The sequence below is a fragment of the Myripristis murdjan genome, chromosome 13 (genome assembly GCF_902150065.1).
Source record: "Myripristis murdjan chromosome 13, fMyrMur1.1, whole genome shotgun sequence".
Classification (NCBI taxonomy): domain Eukaryota; kingdom Metazoa; phylum Chordata; class Actinopteri; order Holocentriformes; family Holocentridae; genus Myripristis; species Myripristis murdjan.
Window position 1 is genome coordinate 26,227,849 of NC_043992.1, and position 24,665 is coordinate 26,252,513.

The 24,665-nt window shown below is 41.5% G+C and overlaps 1 protein-coding gene across 1 annotated transcript; it reads left to right on the forward strand.

Moving 5' to 3' along the window:
* The first annotated feature begins 1,069 nt into the window (after positions 1-1,069).
* Positions 1,070-20,358, forward strand: abhd15a (abhydrolase domain containing 15a). The gene is made up of 3 exons (XM_030067977.1): positions 1,070-2,003; positions 15,596-15,948; positions 17,160-20,358. The coding sequence occupies exons 1-3, from the start codon at positions 1,452-1,454 to the stop codon at positions 17,812-17,814; spliced, it is 1,560 nt and encodes a 519-aa protein (XP_029923837.1). The 5' UTR covers positions 1,070-1,451; the 3' UTR covers positions 17,815-20,358.
* The last annotated feature ends 4,307 nt before the right edge of the window (positions 20,359-24,665 follow it).

Consider the following 24,665-nt stretch of genomic DNA (forward strand, 5'->3'; position numbering starts at 1 on the left):
ATGAACATGTCCATTGAGTTAATGATTCAGTGAAAAATTAAATGACCAATGTAGTGACAAATACATGAATTCGGTTTGAGGCCAGCAGTTCTATGTCACTATGTGAGGAGGGGAAAATATGCTCAAATGCCCTGTTCTCCCTCTCTCTCTCTCTGTGCTTTTGTACTTGCACAAACGGCAAAAAAAATGACTTTATAAATCATCTCTATTTAACCTGTATATCCTCCAGTATGTTATTATTATATGCAGTAGTCGAGTTGTAAAAATTCAGGGGGATGGTCATTTTTTTTTCACTTGATGAAAAGTGAGGATGGCAGTTTTACAGGAGGGATGATTTTGACCGTTTTTATTTCAGGGGGGATGCCATCCACCCTCATCCCCCCTCAACTCGAGTACTACTGATTATATGATTGATGTTCTCATAGCCATGCACTTCACACTTTATTTGGTTTGGTCATTCTTTGACAGGCCTTAAATGTGATATTTTACACCATGTGCATTTCATTTACAGTACACAGTGGAGTGAGACAGTGAAAATCAGAGGATATTCTTTTTTCATATTCATGCCATAGGCTACAGCAGCAATATGACATGAATATGCTTTAGTATAGCCTTAATGACATGATACTGGATGTCTGCACTCACCTTGCAGCAGTGCACAGAATTACCCAGGGAGCTTGAGATATTAATCTGCACCTAACTTAAGTTACAGTGAGATCAACCAGCCCTCCATAAAGAGAATATGCGCTCTGTCTTTATTGGCCTTGTCTCATTTCATTTTCGGTCCGTGCATGTGTATGTGTGCACGCGCGTGTGCGATTCAGAGGGATCCCTGTCCTGTCACTATGAATGTGTAGGGAATTACACTGATAGCGTGAAAAATAACCCCAGCGGTGTTTCCACGGGATTCGACAGTGCACATACAGGCAAATGACAGCAGACATTATCACATGCGGAGGGTACCTGCTCACTAAGGGGGGGTTGGACGTGATGGGAGGCGTCTCCGGCGGTAACAGCGCGCTGCGTTCAGACATTTCTCGCACTCCCAGCTGTTGGATTGAGGCAAAGAGAGTGCAGCCCTGGACGGGATCACTGACTGTACCAGTTGGCGCTGATGCATGAAATACACAATTTCCTCGTGGACTCAAAGGTGCCTACAAAAATGGAAACATGAACTCCGTTTGGAACTGAATTTGAATGATAGAAACCACGTTGCGTAACGGAGACCGCTCTTACAACAGCGACGGACTGGTGCGCCCTGGCACCAAAGGAGAAGTTGTCGGCCGCCGCTCGCCAAACTTCACCGACGAGCGGAGCGCATTGAAGGGGGGGAGACTGGATGTATATACGCACCGTGTGAAATTGACCATGAGTATTTGTAATGTGATTTTATAATTAATAACTTAAGATTCCAATTATTCCCAAAGTGTTGCGCTTGTTTTGCCGTGCCAATGCTGGAATGGCTTGTAGCTGTCTGCATTGTGATCCTGGTGGTCTTAATTTGGCCAGGCTCCAAATATTTTGGCACCGAGAGCCAACCGGATGCACCGCTCCAGGCAATGGGGGTTTCACGGCAGCCGGCGAGAGAGAGGACAGCCGAGAGGTGTGTGTCAAACCGAGGGGGTAACGACGGTGCCCAGACGGTGTCTTCCGACGCGGGCACCGGTGAGAAATCTCCCACCGTGGCACTAATATGCAAGCCGTCCGCGCTCGCCAACTACCTGCTCAAACACTGCAGGACTTTCAACGATTACGTGCCGTGTGTGGGGTGGACGTGGCGGGCGAGCGGCTTTCTCCAGAGCCTGTATGAGGTGTGCTGGCCCTACGACAGCCCGGTCCAGTTTGTGCGGGACAACCTGCAGCTGAGCGACGATGGGCTGGTGGCCTTGGACTGGGCAGTGCCGTCTTACCAGAAACGACGCAGGACCTCCAGTCATTCCACCAGTCCCGTTCTTCTAATCATCCCAAACTCTTTTGGGAGGATCACCAGAAACGTGTTAAAGGTAACCTGCTCTTCTTTTGGCTCTGTGTGTGTCACTGCTTCCCCGTTTCCCCGAAATTCACACTGCAAGGAGATAGTGTAGTGCACTTGAATGCACCGTTCGCTTTATCTGCTCAGTTCAAAAGGTTAACATCATGGACACAGGCTACATGAAACAGTCATAAGTTAGGAGGTTTGACAGTTCATTCGTACCCCTTTTAAAAAGAGGACAAAAAGAAACATTTTGAGTGCTTGTGAACTTTGAATGCTACCACATTTCAAGAGGCTGAAAACCACAGTTGGTAAAGTCAATGGTTGGTGGTGAAGTGAACGTGTTTGTTGATACCAACTGGAGTCTCTGCAACCTTTACCATACATATTTACAGAAACATTACCATCACTAGGACTGAATAGCCTAATTACCTAGCATATTATGGAAATACCAGTGTTGCCAAGTGCAATATGTAAATTGCAGGAGCTGCAATTTTCAGATAAAACAATATCAAAATACCAAATAACTTAAGTGTAGTGGTGCAACAGCAATGCCATGGTCTGCAAATCGTATTCTCCTGTTGCAATACATGTTTGTTTGATACATATCCAGCAAAATATCCTAATCATTATTGTGTTTTCAGTGAAAATGAAAATTAAGATAGAAAATTATCATCCCACTAAAATCGCCAATGAGATCACAATCGCAGTATCTGTCAAAATAATTGCAATATGATTTTTTTTTTTTAGCCTATCATTCAGGCCTGGTCCCCATTTCTTAGGTTTTTGATAAACCTCAGGACATCCTCACTAAATGCGATAGTTCTTGACATATTATGTTAAGAAGATTACACAACGTCTGTGTAGCAACCCAGATTCAACATGACACTGCCTTACTTTCACTGTCTACATTTTGAAAAACAGGTCTGACTAAATGTATGGCTACGGCGTGCACAGACACACACACACACAAACACACACACACAAACACAACTGGGTGGATTCAGAAGGTAAAAATTATGTCTTATTGCCCATGACTATAACCAGAATCCTGCCAGATACTCAGTCAATACAGGGAAACTAAGTATTTTGGAGGCAAAACAAATGTCACAAGAGGCGGCATGCATAGTAACAAGAAGACGTGGGATGAAGCCAGTGCAAATTAACAATGGCCATCTAGTTTGAGGTTTTTGGGCTGAGAGCATTGCTTCAGCTTAAGCCACAGCAGCCCCACTCAGATAGGAGGAAAGAGCAGAGCAGGAGAAAAAAAGCAGATACAGAGGCAGCACCAGTCTTTAAACTGTGCCTTCAATACACTGACTGTGGTAATTGAGTGAGGGATTACAAAGCATCGCTTGACTTGAGGGGCCTCGGGAGGCTCAGTGCTGCAACACATGAATGCCTGCTAGTTCCCTAATGAGAGAGGGCACCTGGAGCTGTCGAGCTTGACTGCTGTCAGTCTCACATCAGGAATAGCAGCCAAATGCTCTGTAGCAACCTGTGAGGAGATAACAACATCAAACAAAAGGGATTTTGAATGAATGTATCATGACTGATTTTTGATTTGGGACAAATACAAGATAGAGGAGGAGGATGACAGAACAGAGGAAGAGAAAGTGGTGAGAAATGAAGGGTGAGACATAAAGGAATGCAGCAGCGGATGGAAAAGGGCCAAAATATTAAAAGAAATGTGATGGCTTAGAGCAAAAATCTGGAAAAAAATAATGGTGGAGGATGGTGACAGAGAGCTGAAAAAATGTTTGCACATTCAGACAGATTTGCGCCTCTTCCTTTTTTTCTGGGTGAGCTCCAAATGTGCTGCGGTAAAGGCTTGAGGTAGTAATGATGCTATCTGCCAGTTACACTTGGGAGGCTGGGAAGCTGAGGCACCACAAGGGTAATACACCAATTAAGAGCGCTTCCGTCACTGTGGTGTGATGCACTATACGTAGCTCTGTCTCTCTTTATTTCTGTCTGTGTATTTAAGAGTGAGAGAGAGAGAGAGAGCGCAACAAAGAGTGCATGCCTGTATGCGTGCGTGGGCACACACACATGTTGGACTATATCTGTGCAATACAGAAAGAAAGAAATAGGAGGTAAAGCAGATTCTGTTCAGGAGCATGTGGGTTTGTCCCTTACCCTTTTTTTACTGAGCATATTTCTGGAAGTCATGAATTTATGAATGACCCAACTCCTCCTAAATCATTTAAGTTCCTGCACTCACTTTTTCTTACACTGTATGGACAAAAGTATTGGACCAGCTACACATTGCACCTATAGGAACTTTTCTGACATCCCATTCTAAATCCATAGGCATTAATATGGAGTTGGTCCTCCCCCCTTTGCAGCTAGAACAGCTTCTGCTCTCCTGGGAAGGCTTTCTACAAGGCTTTATGGAGCTACTTTGTGCACTGGGGCACAGTCATGCTGGAACAGAAAAGGGCCTTCCCCAAACTGTTACCACAAAGTTGGAAGCATAGAATTGCCCAGAATGTCTTGGTGAGCTGAAACCTTAAGATTTCCCTTCACTGGAACTAAGGCCAGCACCAGAAATATAATGATATAATGCTTTGACACACACAGCAAAGCAGAATAATAAGAGAGCAAAACAGTGGAAAGCCAAATGAGAGCAACAGAAATAAATAAAATTAAAGCAATAATAAATAATAACATAGGATAAAATATTAAGATATTTAAAAGATGGCATCACATAAAGGCAAGTCTATAAAAATGGGTTTCAAGATGTGATTTAAAAGAAGTCCTGCAAGTCCTGTGAGTCTTATCTCCTGAGGCAGGTCGTTTCAAAGTTGAGAGACCCTGATGGCAAAATCACCTTAAAGTCACCTTTAGATTTAAGCCTCGACTTTGAAGCAGCCAGAAGGGCCCCACCTGAGGATCTAAAGCTATGAACTGGCTCGTAGGGGGTCAACATTTCTATCATGTAGCTTGGGGCCAGACCCAGATGTGCTTTATAAGTTATCAGTAAAATCTTAAAATCAATTCTAAATCAAACAGGGAGCCAGTGAAGAGAAGCCAGGATTGGGGTGGCGTGATGTCGTCTATTAAAGCCAGTAAGAAGCCTAGCTGCCAGTGTTAATTTTGGCAGCTGATTTGTCTTAGTCTTTGTGTTATGGCTAAAATACATATTAGTTTTTGTCACATTTTAATTACCTGAATTATTGTTGGTTTAAGTCTGGTTTTAGTTTACGAAATCTATAATAGTTTTAGTCTCATTTTGGTCAAATGCATTTTTGTGATTTTTTAAATGAAATCAATTCAGAAACTTTTCATCAAGCACACACAGATGATTTTAGATGCACTTCAGTCTGAATTACATGCATTTAATGATCCAGTGTGAAGAGTAGGGCAATACGACCCTGCACTGAATGTTGCTTTACTTCAAATCAGGAAACAAAACTTTCTTTTGTTTGCCCGTTGTGGCTATATTTATTTAGCTGCTGCCTGTGTAAAACTGCAAAATGCAAATACAGTGATTTTAATATTGACAGAGGATCACAACAACATGGCCTATCAAACAGCAGCACAGGGCGTCTCTTCTGTTATGGCTCTGCATTGTGTTTTATTTTCTGCAGCATTATAAGTAAAGTGTGTCCATCGATCTGTTCTTTTTTTCTGACCTTTTCTGAACTTCAGCCAATGACAGACAGGGCAGCACACTGCAAGGTTATATTTTGAGAGATACAAAGGAGCGTTTTTGAACATCTGACAGTATACTAGTAACATTTTCCTCCTGTCTCGTTTCGTAAGCAAAAGCCAAACATACATGTCGTCATAGTTGTTATTATCTATGATGTATTTTTAGCTCATCTCATCTTTGGCGTAGAAAAAAAAGGTCAACATTTTTTTTTTTGTTTTTGATGAACCTTTTGTCATTGTCTTCATTTACGAAATTAACATTACTAGCTGCTGCATTCTGAACAAGCTGGAGGAGAGAGAACACGTTTCCACCACTCCAGAGTCCAGTGGCGGCGTGCTTCACACCGCTCCATCTGATGCTTGGCATTGTACTTGGTGATGTAAGGCTTGCATGCGGCTGCTCGGCCATGGAAACCCATGCCATGAAGCTCCCTGTGCACAGTATTTGTGCTGATGTTAATGCCAGAGGAGGTTTGGAGCTCTGCAGTTATTGAGTCAGCAGAGTGTTAGTGACTTTTACACACTATGTACCTCAGCCCTCGACAACCCTGCTCTGTAACTTTACATGGTCTGCCACCTGGTGGCTGAGTTGCTGTGGTTCCTAAATGCTTCCTCTTTACAATAATACCACTTATAGTTTATGGTGGAATATCTAGGAGGGAAGAAATTTCATGAACTGACTTGTTGCAGTGGTGACATCCTGTTAGATTACTATTACAGCACCACGCTGGAACTCAATGAGCCCTTTAGAAGAAGGCATTCCTTCAGAAATGTTTCTAAAGGCGGACTGCATGGCTAGGTGCTTGATTTTATACACTTGTGGCAATGGGACTGAATTAAACACCTGAATTCAAGTGGTGTGTCCCAGTACTTTTGTCTATATAGTGTATACTCTTCTCCTCCACTCAGTCTGGCATGATTCATATCCCTCTAAATGATGGTATGGGTAAATGTTGCCGAAGTACTTACAGTATAATCATCAGTTCAGTCTTTGGCATTGAATTGAATACATGATTCCTCCTGTTCATTTCATTTGTTCATTCCTTATACATTCATACCACGTGATAGCTAGAGTTGGGTACCAAAACGCGGTGCCAATAGGGCACCAGTTCCGACGTAAACGGTAGTAACGAGACCAAATAAGAAGGAAAAATTTCAGTGCCTCATTTCGGTGCTGCCCCCTGGCGTTCCAGCGTCAACTTGCGGTTGTTGAACATGACGTCAGTGCCACTACTCCGCACACTTGTTGATCAGAACTGACAGTGAGAGGATCAATAAAGATGCCGAAGGCAAAATGCTCCAAGGTTTGGCTGCATTTCATGTCTAAGGAGGATGCAGACTCTGCGACATGCAACAGATGCCTTAAAGCAATGTCATGCAAGGAAGGTAACACATCGAATTTAATGAAACATCTGGCGACACATGGAGTTTATTTAAAAGCCGAACAATGCACCGTGTTTGATAATCTACGTGACGCAAGGCGAAGCACTTCAGCAGCAGCAGCCAGTGTCGGCCTCCCGGACAAATGGAAGAGAGTCCCAGCCCACGATGATGACAGCAGCCTTTTCTCTTCGGCTAAGTGTAGTAATTTAATGCCAACCGCAAATCTTGCATATCAAGTAGGCTAGCAAACACTGTTGCCATTCAACAGCGTGTGACAACGTGTGCTATGTCCAATACTTCCACTCAGTACACTGAGTTTATTATTACCATATGTTACTCGTATTTATATTGTTTAAAGATTTAAGTTAATATTGTGTTCAGTTTTGCCCTGGAAATAAAAGTGTATTGTTTTTTGACAAAGTGTGTGCGTTTTCGTTTTTTTAAGTACCAGTTTGAGAACCGTTTAAGCACCGGTATCGGATAAAACCCAACCGATACCCAACCCTAGTGATAGCATGCTATCCTGTTCAGGGTAACTTATAATAGTGCTATGACAGTCAGTGTGAATTGAATCACATTATTAGTAGGATTATAGTAATACCGATCAAGTTGCAGAGTGACAGAGTAATTTCTGTGAGCTCTGTGGTGACAAACTGCCTGCTATACAAATTTAATTCATATCTAAACTCTCAAATACTCTGCAATAGACAGTCGATCTAGACATTTCCCCCCTCTCTCCTCCCTGAAATATTCTCCAAGCCCAAACAAAATTATTCTTCCACATGAACCAACTTTCACCACCCAAAGCTGTTTTCATCCTCCACTTGGACACCATGCAAAGTTCATGTACTATAAGTTCAAGGTGTGTAATGACATGCAGGCATGGGGCCCATGTAGTCGCCTTTGATCACAGTGAAGGGCGGTCAGTTGACAGGCAGTAAATGTTCCTGGAGGCAAACATTCAGTGACAGCTGCTGGAACCGTCTTGCTCTGCTCTACATATGATTAACACACGTATTTTATAGTTTTTTTATGAATGCAGTGACCTGTGTCACTATGATGGGGTTCTTGACTTTTTGATAGTCTGTCATTTCACAACTTATGTCTCTCAAACAACTGGTTTCCAGACCATTCATTTGAGCTTCTGATAGCTTAAAGCCTGGTTAGATAATTTTTTAACATGGGTGGAGGTCTTGTGCACATGCATGTGCACAAGACATAATCGGACTAAGATTGTGATGCTTCATTTAGGTGATTTGTTGTTTGATTCAACCCAATCAGATTTTAGCAAATGAGATGACACTTCAGGAGTGGCCAGGAAGACTGGATGTTGTTTCTCAGTGCATTTAGTTTGGATCAGACTCCCTGTCTATAATGGTGGTTTGATGAGAAGTAGAAAGATTTTATTGTCATTTCACAAGTACAACAAAATTAGGAGCAGTACTTATGATCAGTGAAATTAATAAGACAAGACAGACAACAAGCACACAATGAATAAATATCAATCTAAAATAAATACTATAAAAAGAATGGATATTGCACTTACAAATGTTCATTGCTCTTAAATGTGACATTTTCCAAATTCTCCTTGTTAGGACCAAACTCAAACAGCCCATAAACAAGCCCACAGGTCTACATGCTAAACCGTTCATGTCTAAACTAAGCAGACCAGCATTTAGCAAAGATTAGCTCTCATCTCTTTGTGAATTCTGCAGCCTGGTGCAGACATACTGTAGCCAAACAGTTCACATGTATGAAGTCAAAACATCAAGCCATTTTTCCACAGATGTCGATGATACCCCTGTTAAACTGTTCAGGCCTGCTGCTGACCTGAGTGGAGGACAGAATTTAGCAAGAGCCATATAGGACCAAAAGTGCCTTGGACAGTGAATGATGTCCTCAGTGATCATTTTCATCAAGTTTACGTGGTAAGACCTGTTAAATGTGAGTAGATGACTTCTGTGTTGTGTAATGAAGATACAGGCATCATAGATACAATTAAGTCTTTGTTGAACATATTTTTGAGTGTTTGTCAAGAGTGGCAACAGAGAGTGGAGATAGCTCAGCGCTCACGGACGTACTAGTTTCCATTATTCAGTATGCCATAAAGGGAATATTGCTTTACTTTATGGGTCCCATAGTTCCCATCAAATTAAGTTAGTTAAGTTATGTTTTAATTAAGAGGGTGATATGAGGAGAATAAATGCTACCTTTGTGTGGTTGTGTGTGTGTGTGTGTGTGTTTGTGTGTGTGTGTGTGTGTGTACACGTGTGAGTATGTGAGCTAACATGTTCTCCAGTGTCTGGATTCTCTGCTCAAGGAATTCCTCGTTGACGTGACAGTTTATCAGCCCTGTCAGAAAACTACTGAAGTAGCCGATCCGCTTTTACTCTCTTTCCACTGTGGCTGAGATCTCTGACACTGAGAAATAATGTGCACTGTCAGCATTTGAAGTAAATCATGGGTGTCAGCTGAGTGTGGCAAGGTGTGTCCCTCACCATACCTTACTTAACCCAAATTTGATCAAGTAGTTTTTAATGTTATAATGTGAAACACAGTTCAAGTACATGAAATAAATGACACCAGAGAGACTGCAATGTTCCTTTTAGGTAGACATGCCTGTGCAAGTTGATTTGATGTCATCAGATTAATAATTGATCAGACTGACCAACAAATTACGCCATGTCAGTGATTGCCTCCCTTGTACCCAGAACCTGATATAAGCAGGTTTTGTAGTTTTTGGTGGCAGATGATATTTGATGCAACAACTTTGCTATACCTTGGGGATTTAACAATTGTTTGGCAGATATCTCAATATCTTTTAGAGTTTATCTGAACTCAGGTGATTAATTTGCATTCAGAACCACCTTCATTTTTGATATGATCCTTTTGAATAACAGTGATTGAAAAAGTGAGATGGAGAGGAAGTTAACAAAGGCATGAATGAGTCTACGAGTCCCATATATGAAGGAATATACACTACTCACAAAAAGTTAGGGATATTCGGCTTTCGGGTGAAATTTCAGGATGAACCTATAATGCATTATAACCTTTACAGGTGAACTTAATGTGACCTTCTGTAAACTTTTGAATGCACATGTCCAACTGTTCAATGTTTCAGTACTTTTTGCACAAGTTGCTGTTCTCTAACAAGGAGCTTAAAAGCAAAATTCACAACAGGTGTTTGATCCATGAATCAACCAATAAATTTCCTGGTTCAATTAGAATTGGTATTTAAACAGTCCTCCTCATCATGCTGTTCACATTTTGACATCATGAGACCAAGACGACACCTAACAATTGATCAGCAGCACCTCACCATTGCGAGGCTTCAAACAGGATGTTCTCAGACGGAAGTGGCCACTGAGCTTAGAGTGTCACAGAGTGTCATCAGCAGGTTGCAACAGAGATACAGAGAGACTGGAAGAGTCACAGAAAGGCATAGAAGTGGACATCCTTTGGCCACATCCCACACTGATGACCGCTTCATTGTGAACGGTGCCCTGTGGAACCGGATGATGAATGCCACTCAAATCCAGGCACATTTAAGGGAGGTGAGAGGCACCCAAGTGTCACGTCAGACCATTCGAAACCGTTTACATCAGCATGGTCTGCGTGCTAGACGACCTGCAAGGGTACCTGACCACACCACCAGGCACAGGTGTCATCGTCTTGCATGGGCCAGGGAGCATTTACGCTGGACGAGGGACCAGTGGGCCTCAGTGCTGTTCTCTGATGAAAGCCGATTCATGTTGAGCAGAAATGATGGCCGCCAACGATGTTGGAGATGTCAAGGAGAGCCCTATGCATCAGCCACTGTTGTCACCAGACGAGCCTTTGGTGGTGGTGGTGTTACTGTGTGGGCAGGTGTGTCTAGTCAATACAGAACTGCCCTACACTTTGTGAATGGTACAGTGACAAGCCCATACTACCTGAATAACATCATTAATCCAGTCATTGTGCCCCTGCATGAACAACACAGGCCTAATTTCATCTTCATGGACGACAATGCTCCAGCTCATCGAGGTCGTATCATTAGGGAACGGTTGCTGGAGACTGGGTTACCTCAGATGGAGTGGCCTGCACTTTCTCCAGACCTGCATCCCATAGAAAACCTATGGGATCAGCTGAGTCGCCGTGTAGAGGCTCGGAGCTCTGTACCCCAGAACCTCAATGACCTGAGGGCCGCCCTTCAAGAAGAGTGGGATGCCATGCCTCAGCAGACAATAAGTCGACTTGTGAACAGCATGAGACGTCGTTGTCAAGCTGTAATTGATGCTCAAGGGCACATGACAAGTTATTGAGACACTGACATTTTTTGTTGTGGTATATCCACCACTGTTGTTGGCTTTTGTTTCAAGAAATTGTTTGAGATGAGGAAATCACCAGTGTATGCTTCTACTTAAATGCCCTACTTTCATGATATAATATCACTGTAGCGTGAACTTTTAACATTTTCCGTAAATTTCACCCGAAAGCCAAATATCCCTAACTTTTTGTGAGTAGTGTATATATAGATCGTATGTATTTGCTCTGCCCAAATCTTTCCCAGGACTCATTTTCTAGTGATTCATCTTGTGTACGCTCATTTCTTCTAGGTTCAGATAACCAGAAAGTGTCATGAATCCTACTGCAGTCTTTCTCAGCTGGTAAATATTTAATGTAGCAATGTGCTACAGCCCTTCCTGCACTTCATGGTGGTGTCTGCAGACTTAAAGGGATAGTTTGGATTTATTGACACAAGATGGTATGACTTGCATGCTGCCTGTGATATTGATGCATGGACATGATCTCCAGAAGGGATAAGCATGGTCAGAGTCGTGGCTAATTATGTGGGTGAGCACAAAGCTAAAATGTTTGACCCATCCACAAGAAAACGCAACAACAAGAATGTATTCCAATGCTTATTGCTCCCATTCGACTGACGCTATGTCTTGGAACTATTTTGTTCACCGAGTTTGTAGTTATAGAGAGGTAGAAAGTGTTGGCCTGCTGCATCTGTTTGCAACCTGGAAACAAGAGTTTTCCCTTCTTTTGCCTCTGCCACAATGAAGAAAACAAATTCACAGTGGCCTCACATAATAGCATGATTCATTGCAACAATAAATAAATAAATAAATAAATTTCCCACACTTCAGGGGCGACAGTTTCCACCCTATGAGACTGAGTAGCTGCAATAGGAAGGATTGCATGAAGTGATGTGATGTCTGCAGAAAAGACTGCTCATACCAGGAAGTTTTATGCAACTCATACTTCCTCCACACCAGTATAGACACAAGGCCAGCAGCATAGAGCAAGGAAAGGAAGGGATATGGGAATCTGAAGACTCTGAAGTGCCAGATGTCAGTATAATGTCATCTGAAAAATATGAATCTCAGTCATCGTTCTCATACAGTGTTCGCCTACATGGCTCTACAACCTTCACATGTATCAGCTCATTTCATATGTCTGTAAAGTACACCCAGCTGCTATATCTGATGCACCTGCCTGCTACACGAGCCTGTCTGCGGGGCTTGTAAGTCAAGTTTACTGTAAACAGAGGACGTAAACATGCAGAGAAGAGAGAGGCTGTTGAAAAAAACCCAATAATTACCGGATTTTTAGAGCCAGCTCCTTGGGGCACTTGTAAAAAAATAAATAAATAAATAAAATGCTGATGATGAACTTTTGTGCGTCAGCTTTGATGAAGAGTATCTCTGAACAGAAAAAAAGCACTGATGTTGCAAGAGACCTGCTTTAGGAAATAGCCTTTAAATATGAATCACTTCACTTCCCCATAATCCTCTCTGCAGCAAAACATTTGTTTGCACTGTTGCACAGTTCAGTCCATAAACTTTAAGTTGTTTTGTTCATAAATAAGTTTTTGCTTTACATTTTGCATGTGGTTTGTACTTTATTTACTGTATACTGTTCTATATATTTGTTCTATATATTGTTAAAGGATTTTTTTACAGTCTTGAGATTTGGCAAGTTCAGCCTCTAAAGAAATACAGTGGTTATAATTAAAAACCTGTTGCATTTGACATTTCTTTACATATTTAATCAAGGAAAATCAGTATTTAAGAGCATCTGAATTCATGTAAAAATGATCAAGCATACCTCTCACCTAGTTATAATGTTTTCATCACTCAACTGACTGTTCCCTAAATAGTCATTCAGCAACTGTGGCAGCACAGTTTCTTGAGACTGCTAACAATTATCCTTAACAAAATGATTATTAACAAGCAGAGATTTCACTCTTTCAGAACAAATATATCTGTATTACAGTTACAACACAAGTGTTTCATGACATCACATTAGTATAAAAAGTAACTAAAGTCACTTTTAAACAACAGCTAGTGATGATAATACAGCAGAAGAGTCTGGGAGCATTAAAATAGCTTTCCCTAGCCTCCAGCAAGTGAAAGCTTCCTTCTGGGGATATAAGGTAACGGTGAGGGTTTCTTTATTCCTCACAGCCTCCTGCCTCTGCCAAAGTTGCTTCCAAGTCGGCTCAATCAGAGCCGTTATGGGCAGGTCGAGGCTGTCTGGGCTGACTGGTTGGCTGTGACAGCTGCATGGACATCATCCAGCCTAATGAGATTGTGCAGAATGAATGTTGCCTTCACCAAGGCCTTCTCGGTGTCTGAGAGCTGCCGGTAGCGTGGCTGTATATCCTCTACTGGTAGACCAAGTGGCATTTTCAACCAGCCTCCTGGCTCATGACTGGCTGTAATTGATGATGGGCTTCTCTTGTGTCAGCGGTTTCCCTCATTATGGCCTCATCATGAATCTTTATTTTTTGTCCAAATGGGCGGATGATAGATAGATACGATGGCGGATCTGGCATGTAGTGTGGCAAAAATAACCCTAGAGCTTCTCGTCATCCATCCTCAGCTACATCGGTGGTATTTACCGGCCTTTTCTGCTCTATGAGATTTTCTCACATAGGCTTGCACATCTGCTCTGTTTGTGTCCTCCTCCAACAAAGATAAAAAAAAAAAAATCAACAAGCAAGGGCATTCCTACTGACTCTCCATTTTGAAGTTTGCAGAATTTCTTTCTGAAAGAAATATACTGCCAACTTTTGGTTTGGTGGGAATCAATAAAAAAAAAAAAAAAAAAAAAAGCAAAACATAACCTATTCCACATTTTGAAATGCTATAAAATGAAATGAAATATCGAAAATAAAAAGTCACATAATCCTAAAGATCACTTTTCACTGTGCATGGAGCAGTTAAATATTTTGCTTTTTATGCAGGGAAATTAGAAATGTAATCTGTAAGAGAGATGAAACTGTAAAAGAATGCAAAACTTTATTCAGTGGTTTGTTTTTACCACATTTTCTCCCAGTAGTGTAATGACAGATGTACCTTTGCTGAAGTTAACATTATGGAGAAGAGACTAAGCATGGTGAAACTGCATGGTAAAAGGAAATTAGTTTAATGTACTACAGAGGAACCTCAATTATCCAAACCTCCTCGGGAATGAAGATATTTCAGATAACTGAAATATCGGATAATTGAAACATGCATAAAAATACACCCAACCTTTTTTGAGGTAAAAATCTATTTAATAACATAATTATTAATGTTTTTCCAAACCCTTTTTGGTACAAATAGCCTTTAAACCACATAACAAATTTGTAGGCCTGGCAGTACAGCTACAGTTTGTCTGCAAAGACTTTGGAGCAATAGCAGAATTAGACTGGTAGGCATCTATATTGTAAGTTACTGGAAAGTGGTGCACAGGTTGTAGTGTGAAGTGGTTGTGCAGTTGATCATTCATTCTGTATAACAAAATGAATGGTCGGAACGGATAATTAAGCTCCTACTGTATTGTGTTACCTTGATCTTACCACACCTTCCAGGCAACGGGTTATATCCCATTCCACACATTGGAAACCTCTGAAGTTGCAGCATGTATTTTCTGCAGTCTGCAGTCCTCAATTTACAGTGTAAATGGAAACTGAGCTCTAACAGGAACCCAAGTCTAATTCTGTTGTACAATAGCACAACCAAATGCCTGGAAAAAAAAAACAAAAAAAACCCAAGTCCAAGCAGAACCCATCCCTTTTTAAAACATTCACCTTTATGTCACATGTTGTTAGTGACTGGAAGGCCTGGGTGTAATCCTGTGTGCAGACATTTGCCCAAGGAGTGCAACTCTTGCTGACTGACCTTGTTGCACAATCAGAGGATGAAACATGAATCTCCCTCATGTGAAATCGAAAACTGTCATCTCTTCCTCCCATATTTTCTTCTTTTACGCTGGGTTGCAGAGCATAAATGCCATGAAAATGCTACTTTGAAATCTACAGTTCAAATTCCATTACTATAACATTTTTTAATCTGTATGTCCTTTTCAAAACCTGCGTCCTACAAGTAGAGGGCATGTGCAGTATTTAATCATGATGAAAGGATCTAGCATTCTTTAGCAACTGTAAAGCCAAATAACTGTCATTCGAGAGCTTTACAATCTTACTCTAAAGTACTCGTTACCTTGATGCAAGGTACATTTACCTGTAAGTCTCAACTTATACAAAGATATGAGGATGTATGGGCACATTTGTTTTCATCTTCTTTGTCCCTCCTCTCTCTGCAGCTCTGTGAAGCAGCTCTGTCTCATGGCTACCTTCCTGCTGTCTTCAACCGCCGCAGTCATAACGGCACCCCCCTCACCACCCTCAAACTGCAGCAGTTCGGTGACCCTGGAGACTTGCGGGAGGCCGTGCGCTATATCCGCTACAGGCAGCCTGCAGGAAGGCTGTATGCAGTGAGGGAGAGCACCGGGTCGGGCCTTCTCCTGTCTTACCTGGGGGAGTGTGGATCATCCAGCTACGTGACAGCGGCTGTCTGCCTGTCACCCGTGTTCCGCTGCCAGAGCTGGTTTGAGAACGGGCTGTGTTGGCCTCTACAGTGGGCCCTGACGCTCTACCAGAAGATGTGCCTCAGCAGGTATGGATGAAGAAGTCAGAGGGGAAGGGGGACATCTGCCTGAGTAGTGGTGGAGAGACAGAGTGAGAGGTGGGGGGGGCGCAAACAAAATATTACACGAGAAAGACAGTGAGAGACAGAAATAAATGCAATAATTAGCAATAAATTGAGCGATTCAAAGGTAGTTCACCCAAAATACAGAAAAGGATTTCCTTATAGGCAAACTGTGCCTTTTTTCTTTAATTTGTGTTAGGGGTGGATTAGGCATATTTGCTGGTGTTCTTTGGCAGGAAATAGCTTCCAACAAAACTTTTCACCCCGAGGGCTGTGGATTATGTTGGGTATCTGTGTCATTGTTTTTGGAAAGAGCTGTCGCTGCTGAGTTTTTTACTCGTACATTTTTTAGCATTTGAGCTCTGCAAAGCAAACACCCATTGTATCGGGGTCCTGGGAAAAAGCCGCAGACTGGACATGTCACCAAATCACGCAGAAACTATCTGGATGGATAGATTGCACTTTGTAAGTGGGAAAATGTCATGTTTTGGAGGAGGGGGGGACCGTTGCTTTGAAGGAGGTCATTAGCCTGCTAAGGACAGTGTGAAAGCATGAGAGGAAGCGGATACATACAGATCCTCTCCTTCTGGAGCATAGTGCATTAGTGCGAATGAGCCCAGTGAACCAAGACTTCTGAGGGACAGAAAATGGATAAAGAGCTCCTCCACTATTCCAGTTTTCTCCAGGGAATATATCAGTGTGTTTCAAGACAGTGGATGACAAAAACAAACAAAAAATAGAGCTTCACAAAGCTGTTTCACCAAGCCTGCTATTTGAAAATAAAAGCAACCAAAGAAAAAAAGAAAAAAAAAATGAGAATTTTCAATCAACAAAACATTGAGGTGAAACTGTTTGTGAAACTGGGCAAATGGTTTAAAATCAGGAGATATTGTTAAATATCCTTGCATCTGTAGGAAAACAGATGCAAGGACACAGTGACCATTGATTGTATGCCAGAATGATTAAGGAAAAACAATCATGCTACTGTAGCAACACATGGCCTGCTCAATGTAAAGCCATTGACCCACAGACAGGTGACCCAGGTAAGGTTTCCCAAATTAATTCCAGCAGGGAAATTGAGACCCATGCAGCTCTTCACATCGATTTAACGTTTTTTCTCTTGTTGTCTGTGTTTGTGTGTGTGTCTCTGTGAACGTGTGTGTTCAAATTCATGATAGATACAGGACAGTGCTGGGAGAGACTGTAAAGACAGACATGCTGTTTTCTAGTTGCTCCCTGCGTGGTGTGGAGGAAGCTCTGTTCTGTCAGACTGCACATGTAGGAGCAGCAGCAGCAACAGGGACCAGCAGTGCTAACAACAGCTCAGGTGCCTGGGATGCCTACTGGGAACGAAACGAGCCCTTAAGGGACGTGGATGAAGTGGCAATCCCTGTTCTGAGTGTGTGCGCTCAGGACGACCCGATCCGCGGCGACACCCAGTCCACCTTGCCTTTGGAACTCTTTGAGACCAACCCGCATTTCTTTCTCCTCTTAACTGGCCGTGGAGGTCACTGCGGCTTCTCCACCCTGTCCGACGGGAGCGCCATCGGTGCAGCAGGTGCCGTCGGTCCTGCTGCCGGTTTGAACAGTGGGATTGGAAACCCTGGGACCAGCTGGAGCCACAGGGCTCTGCTGGAGTTCTTCCGAGCGACCACAGACTTTTTTGCTGCGGAGGAGAGAAGCAAACAGCTCGCAGCGAGGAGGAGGGGCCTGGGGGGGAGCAGTGGAGGGAGGGTTTTCCGGCACCGCAGTGTCAGTACATATAAAAGAATGCCAGCGTGTTCCCATAATATCCATGCCATTTATAATTGGCAGAGGTCCTATACACGATGAGTGATGTTAATGGATGTTAATGGACTACACTCATGTTATGCTTTTTGATATTATTAGAATTGGGAACAGGAAGGACTCAACGGGCTCTCTGCCGCTCAGCTAAGGTGTGACGGTAACTTATACAAGTGCTTGTTATTGTTTAAGAAAGCGTGGCGTACTTTGCAACATATGAAGATTCACCAGAATGAAGCAGGAGAAGATGTGTATTGCTCTCTTACACTCCTCATGTGAGTCAGAACACACTACAAGACACAAACTGGTCACAAGCTTACACCTAGACCTTACACCTCACTGCTGAACGCAGCAACGTAACTCTAAAGCTGGGTACTTTTCTACGGACCACTGTGCAAGTCTCCTCACTGCCAACCGTCTCAACTGAAGGATTCTGCCACAGTATTAATTTATTTTGATATCACTTTATTTTGATGTACCACTGTTGACTCTCAGTAATGCATTTGATACTCAAGTGTATCCTCTGACAGTAAAATGTCAAATATTATATTTCAAACATTTCAAAAGATTATCAGTTAATAATTTTCCGCTAAATACTGAAAAATGCTCAGTAAAGTATCTGTAATTTTTGTCAAGTGATTGTCGAGCACGCCTGCTTAAATTGCCATCAGCAGACTGTTAGGGTCAAGAAACACATACTAAAATGTGGCTGACATTGGGGTTCATGGTTAGAATTGGGACAGGTGTGGACTTGAGTCACATGAGTTGGACTTGACTTGGACTCAAGTCACAAATGAGATGACTTTAGACTCGACTTGACAAAATCAAGAAAGACTTGTGACTTTAACACCAATTACTCATGACTTCACTTGGACTTGGGACTTTTGACTCACATCAACCACAGGGAGGGAAGGTGGGAGGGACAAAGGCACTTGTGTGCATCTGCTTGTGTGTAAGTGTGTGTGTTAGGGAGAACAGGGCAGAAGAGTGAGTGTGTGTGAGTGTGTGTGTAAGAGAGAGGGAGAGAGAAGAGAGAGAGAGAAGGGAAAAGCCAGTTGTGTGAGGAGTAAGTGAAAAAATACTTGCACAAGAAGTACACCCTGCCATTCTTTGGGACAAACTAAATGCAGAGGTGCCTCATTATTTCACAACCTTTTTTTTTTTTTATTATTCCCAACATGATTAACAGTCACAACTGACTTGCAAGCTGACATGTGGTGTGCTAATGGACTGTGTGCAATAATTTGTATAAACAGGACAGGCAGAAGTAAAATAAATGATTAAATTATTAAATTAAGCCTGGTACAGAGAGCATTGGGACCCTGTTAGGACTTAAGCCTCGAAGTTTAGGACGCTGGACTTGGCTGGGATTTGTCAGACTTCACTCATTACTCGACTTGAGACTTTTTTGTGACTTCCAAGTGCTGGTTCATACCTTAGAGGATTTTGTCATTATCATCATGTGTTTTTTAGTTAACCAGGAAAGGCTCATTGAGATTAAACATTTATATGGAGCATCCTGGCCAAGAGAGGCAGCAGCACAAATAAGAGAGTTACAGACAAACAAGAACATCTAACTAATCTAATCTAAGTTCAGGATCAGTTGAGCCATGAAGAAAAAGGCTGATGTGTAGAACTGATAAGTAGAAATGTGTTTTTAACTAGCTGGTACAGAGACTGTGTAACTACTTGTTTGCATTCAACTTATGGAGAGTCAAAAGTGGACTATCAAAATAAAGTCTAACCTTAGTTTATAGATCTGGCACACATTGTACACACTTTGTTGTATAAAAATAACATCATTCGGGATGTTTGACCCATTGACACTTCTCTGAAATTTGACTTAAGGGTATTTATTGCAGAGCAGAAATATTTAAAGTCCAGTCCTGAATGTCAAAAGAGTTTTAAGACCTCATGCAATGTTATTGTTAATAGTGCCATTTATGAGAATTATTATCTGTATTGTTGAATGTCCTCTTCTCTGTTAGAAGATATCTTGTTATGGTCAGAATACCAGGATTTCTGTGTGTTGACCACCCAGGCAGCTCTTAAAGGAAAATCTGTGTCATGACGTGCCGAGGTGAGGTGTATTTTGCTGGGCTGGCCGGGTGGAAGCACACTGTGGCTTTTCCCATCTCATAATTTTAACTCTGTGGTCCAACGTTTCCTTTGACTTCTTTCAAAGTGCTGTAGATACTATAGATGTGGTAAGGTTGAAATGTTAGCAGGTTTTGCAGGGATGTAGTATTCAAGGTTGTCTCAGAAAATACAACAACTATCAGGAGCACGAATGCTGTTGGAAACATTGTAGCAGCCCCTTTTCTAAGGAAAATGCACAATTTGAATTTCTCCTGGTGCATTAGACAAATAAAGCAAAGAAATTAATTATTATGCAGTACCTGTTTTGTTTTGTGTGGTCAGAAAAACACTTAAGTGGCCAGCTTAAGAGTTTAATAAGCAGGGAAAACCCTCAGTTTAGTGTAGCAGAAAGGGAGGCCAACACATGAAGCTATAAGCACTGTTTGTTAAAAGATCATGTTCTTCTGTTGTTTTATAAACATGCTATATACATGTTGATTGTGTTACATTATGTGAATGGCAAAAAGAAGAAAAACAAAATAAATGAACCATGATGTCAAGCTGAACACAGGAAACTACCTTTTTTATGGTCCATATGAGGCAATATACTGTGTCAGGTTAACAAATAACAACACAAGGCTGGCACGATGCTGATAGTTAAAGGGTTTATTTTACCATTTGTGGTGTTTCTGAGAATTTAAAGCACATCACACTGAAGCTGTGATCTTTGCTCTTGTCAAACCCCTGCTGAGTTGATGCCCACAGACATTCCCTAAAATAGCACAGTCCCCAGAGTCGTTCTATGCTGAGTGTGTGTGCGCCTGTTGATCTGATGAGACATCCACCGCAGTGTGTGTCCGCCCACTGATCCCTATTCGTTCAGACAGCTGGAGCACAGGAGAACGCCGAAACATACACGCAGAGAAACATGCATGCAAGCTGTCACACGCGTGAAACCTAATCCCACACGCACAAACTGTATGTTATCAACATCGAGAATGATACAGACGACACAAACTGCCGGTCACACGCACGCACATGCAGACCCAGACGTGCACACACGGAGGCAAACCCAGGGCTCCTCCCTTGTCTGTTTGCTGTTGTTGGCACTGGTCCATGTGAACTATACACCATTAATAATCGGGATCATGCTCTGACAGCAGCAGCCCCCTGAAATAAGGAGCTATACTCACTGCTCATTATAAACACTATAAAGAGAATAGTGTTTTCAAAAGTGTGGCTTTTTGAAAGGAAAAGATGATTATTTAATAATTATTATTCCTTGTGTCGATACACACTGACCTACATACAGTACGAGCTGTCTGACAATAGCTCACATACTCAACTGTCTGATCTTCAGGCGTCCTCTATATAGAATTTGTAAACTAATCACAATCACTTTACTGCATCGTGCGCACGACGTGCACAAAGAATTTGAAACAAACAAGTAGACATTCAAAGACAAACAAATCTTCCCACATTTGCACAGTCACAGATGTATCAAGCACAAATGGGTTGAAAAATAGCAAAAGATGTCCAAATGGCATTTTTTTTTTTTTTTTTTTTTTTTTTTTACAAAATACGATAATATTCTGAACAGCATACATCAGTGTTAATGCACAGTCTAAATGTCAGCTAATGTAGCCTATTGATTTGTAATTGCAGGTGGCTCTTAAATAGTTTCTGTTCATGCTCTTGATAATAGCATGCACACTGGCATAACGTGTGCTCTGTGTGCACAATACACAACTGTTAATTTGAGCACACAACTTTACTTAGGCAATATTTTACTGTTAACAACAGTGAAATGATATTAATGTAATTATTAGTAATGCTATAATTTATGTTATTTTATCATCAGATAAATGTTGTACAGTAAAAAGTGCAATATTTCTCTCTGAGATGTGTGGTTAGGGTTATGAGCAGAGTCAAACTCCATGACTCTATCTCTGTTTAACATTGTTTACTTATTGTGTGTGTGTGTGTATAGCATTACTAATCGGTAAACATTCTTAATGATCACTTCATGGTTTGTTCATGGAGAAATCACTTAACTAAAGTTTAATTAACTATCAATTTACCATTCATTATTGATGGTTATTACCATATTATCTACACCAGAGCTTGTTTCACAGGGATTTACTTCCATAACCTAATCTTATCTATAGAGACATCACCTTTGGGTTAATTTCTTCAAAGTTTTACATAAATATTGGCAAATTTTTTTCTTTTTTTTTTTTAAATCAATATCATGATGTAGGCATATTTCTTATTTAACACTGGCCTCTGACCAAAGCAGCAGCAGTAATCTGAGTGCTCCTGTTTTGTTGCTGACATTTAGCCACATAAGTTATTACAGTAACAAGCGTAGGACAATGTTTCTTCACAAATAAATGCCATCTTGCATTGGCCTCTGCTAAATTGAGTCATTAAGATTGGATTGCCCTTTAACGCTTTGCTTTTTCGATTCAGACCCAATAGTCTGCCTCACTGATCACAGGGTCCAATTTAATTTAAACTGATTGATATTTCATTAACGAAGCACATAGCCTCCCCATTGCTTTGATTAATATACATTTATAGACCATCAGAGATGAAGCATGTGAATTATAAGACTTTACTACTGTCACTGTCATCAAAAGCTTTACAAGGGAGGATTTATCAAGATTAAAAATGTTAATTGAAATTTGTATCATAGGAGCCTCATGAGTTCAAGATGTTGACTGCCTTGTAAACTTAATAGTGTCTCTCATTAAACTGACTAATTAAGGCTGGAAAGCCAAGAGGGGTGAGATACTTGGCCAAGCTGCGGATGGAGACACACACCAGTTTTTTTCCTCGTCGCCTGTAAGAAGTTGTTGTTAAACTGTGAAGGAATCTGAGCTCACAAAGACCCTAACCCTGCAGGCGAGTTAAACATTCATGAAAGTGCTATGTTAGAAAATTCATGTTTGCATACAGTAACGACTTCAAAAAGCATGGCTCGGACCTCACGTCAAAATATTCTCAAGCTCAAGAAAAACTGCAATATGAAGCAGTGCTGTTTATTGCTGTTTTCCACTGCTGTTAATTACAGTACCTGAGGCAATGTATACCATCTGTGTGTGTGTGTGTGTGTGTGTGTGTGTGTGTGTGTGTGTGTGAATGCCTGTTTTGTTTTCAGCACGTTTTGCAATGTAAATAAACTCTTTGTTTTATATACCAAACTCCCAAGCCTGAAGACCAGTGTTTCCACTTTCTGTCAGTGAGCTCTGAGAGAGTCAGTCCTGCTCTCGGCGATGAACCGCTGTCCCCCAAATCAAAGTACAAGCAGTTCCCTGCCGGTGCCATCGGTAGGCTTGTTGTTGCTGCACAGCCAAGCTTTGTTCAGATCCACAGAACTTTATTTTGTAATTCTAGCGGTGATCCCAAAGTTACCAGACATGTCCTGCTGCCTACATGGTTATAAAATGATACACAAGACTTCTATATAATTTCTATTTGATGGTGCAGACATAAAACAATGGCATCTTGGATTTGCATATTTCACTGAATGTACGTGTGATGTAGCTACAGAGTATGTATGTGACATTGTCATACAATATGAGGAAAAATAAATGTTTATCTAACTTTGAAGGCACTTAACTGACTAACGTAACGTAACTTACTTTTAAGGGGTTAAGACAACAGGGAAACAAATCTTGAGCCCTGGTCTTTGTAGTAAGTGTTTTCCAGTAATGAGATTAGTAGTAAAAATCCCAGGAGTGTGTATTATAATCAGAGCACTTTCACAAATATTATTCATCAGCACTTTCTGCCTGTAAGGGCCAAAAAATCCTTTGAAAATGTTTTCCCTCCTCTACATCTGTGTGACTGAAGCAGACATGTAATCAATGTGGGATCATAGCTTTTACTTTGCCTTTGTCCGTTACACACATACAGACTTGAGTTTGTATATCCCCCTTGATGGTTGTTTATTGTGTGAAGATGTGTAAGTGTCCTTGAGTAGGAGAATGGTGTTACATAAGAGAAACAAATGAATAGAGGTAGATGGAGGGATGGGTGGATTTTGTAACTTTGAGTGTTTTCTCTTCTACGTACACATGGTTCATTTGGATACTTATGAGGTAGTGATAACCAACTAGCTTCACCACCGCTGTATTTGTATTATTCCGTAATAATTCCGTATATTATGTTATCAGTTCTTATTGCTTTCCTGTGTGTTGAGCGGCCAAGAAGCCAAATGTGATTAGAGTCAACTTAACAAATGTCAAATCCAAGTCAAGAAAAATACAAAGCTGGGTCACTGAAATCTTTGTTTACGTATGCATGAATGTATGTATTTATTACAGATGGTTTTAATGAAAATCTAAAAGCGAGAAGTAAGAGTGCATCACACAGTGTGCTGTTCTCACGTTTAGCCCTGCTTCTCTGTGTGTATCCAGAAAATGCTACAACTGAGCTATATCTGCAGAACTTTGTGTCCTCCTGGAGTTACATATCTGTAAAAATTTATAAACACACAGAGTTACTCTGGAGGTACTCTGGTCAGACTACAGACAAACATAAAGACACATGCTGCAGGAATTTCATTCCCCTCCTTGTGCTTGCATTTTTGCAGAATTTGTTGAAGGGTGTGGGTGCATAAGGATCAGGTTTTGGTGATTATGTCTCAAATTTCATCACTGCTGTGTCAGGAAGTCTGGATTAAACTGGATTTCACTGTGTCAGTGTTGCTGGTTGTGAACTCAGTGTGCCATGCCGGGAGGTGCTCACCTCAGGCTTTGGCACAAATGCCTCAAACCTGAGAAAACTGGACTGGTGTGACAGTGAACTTTGAT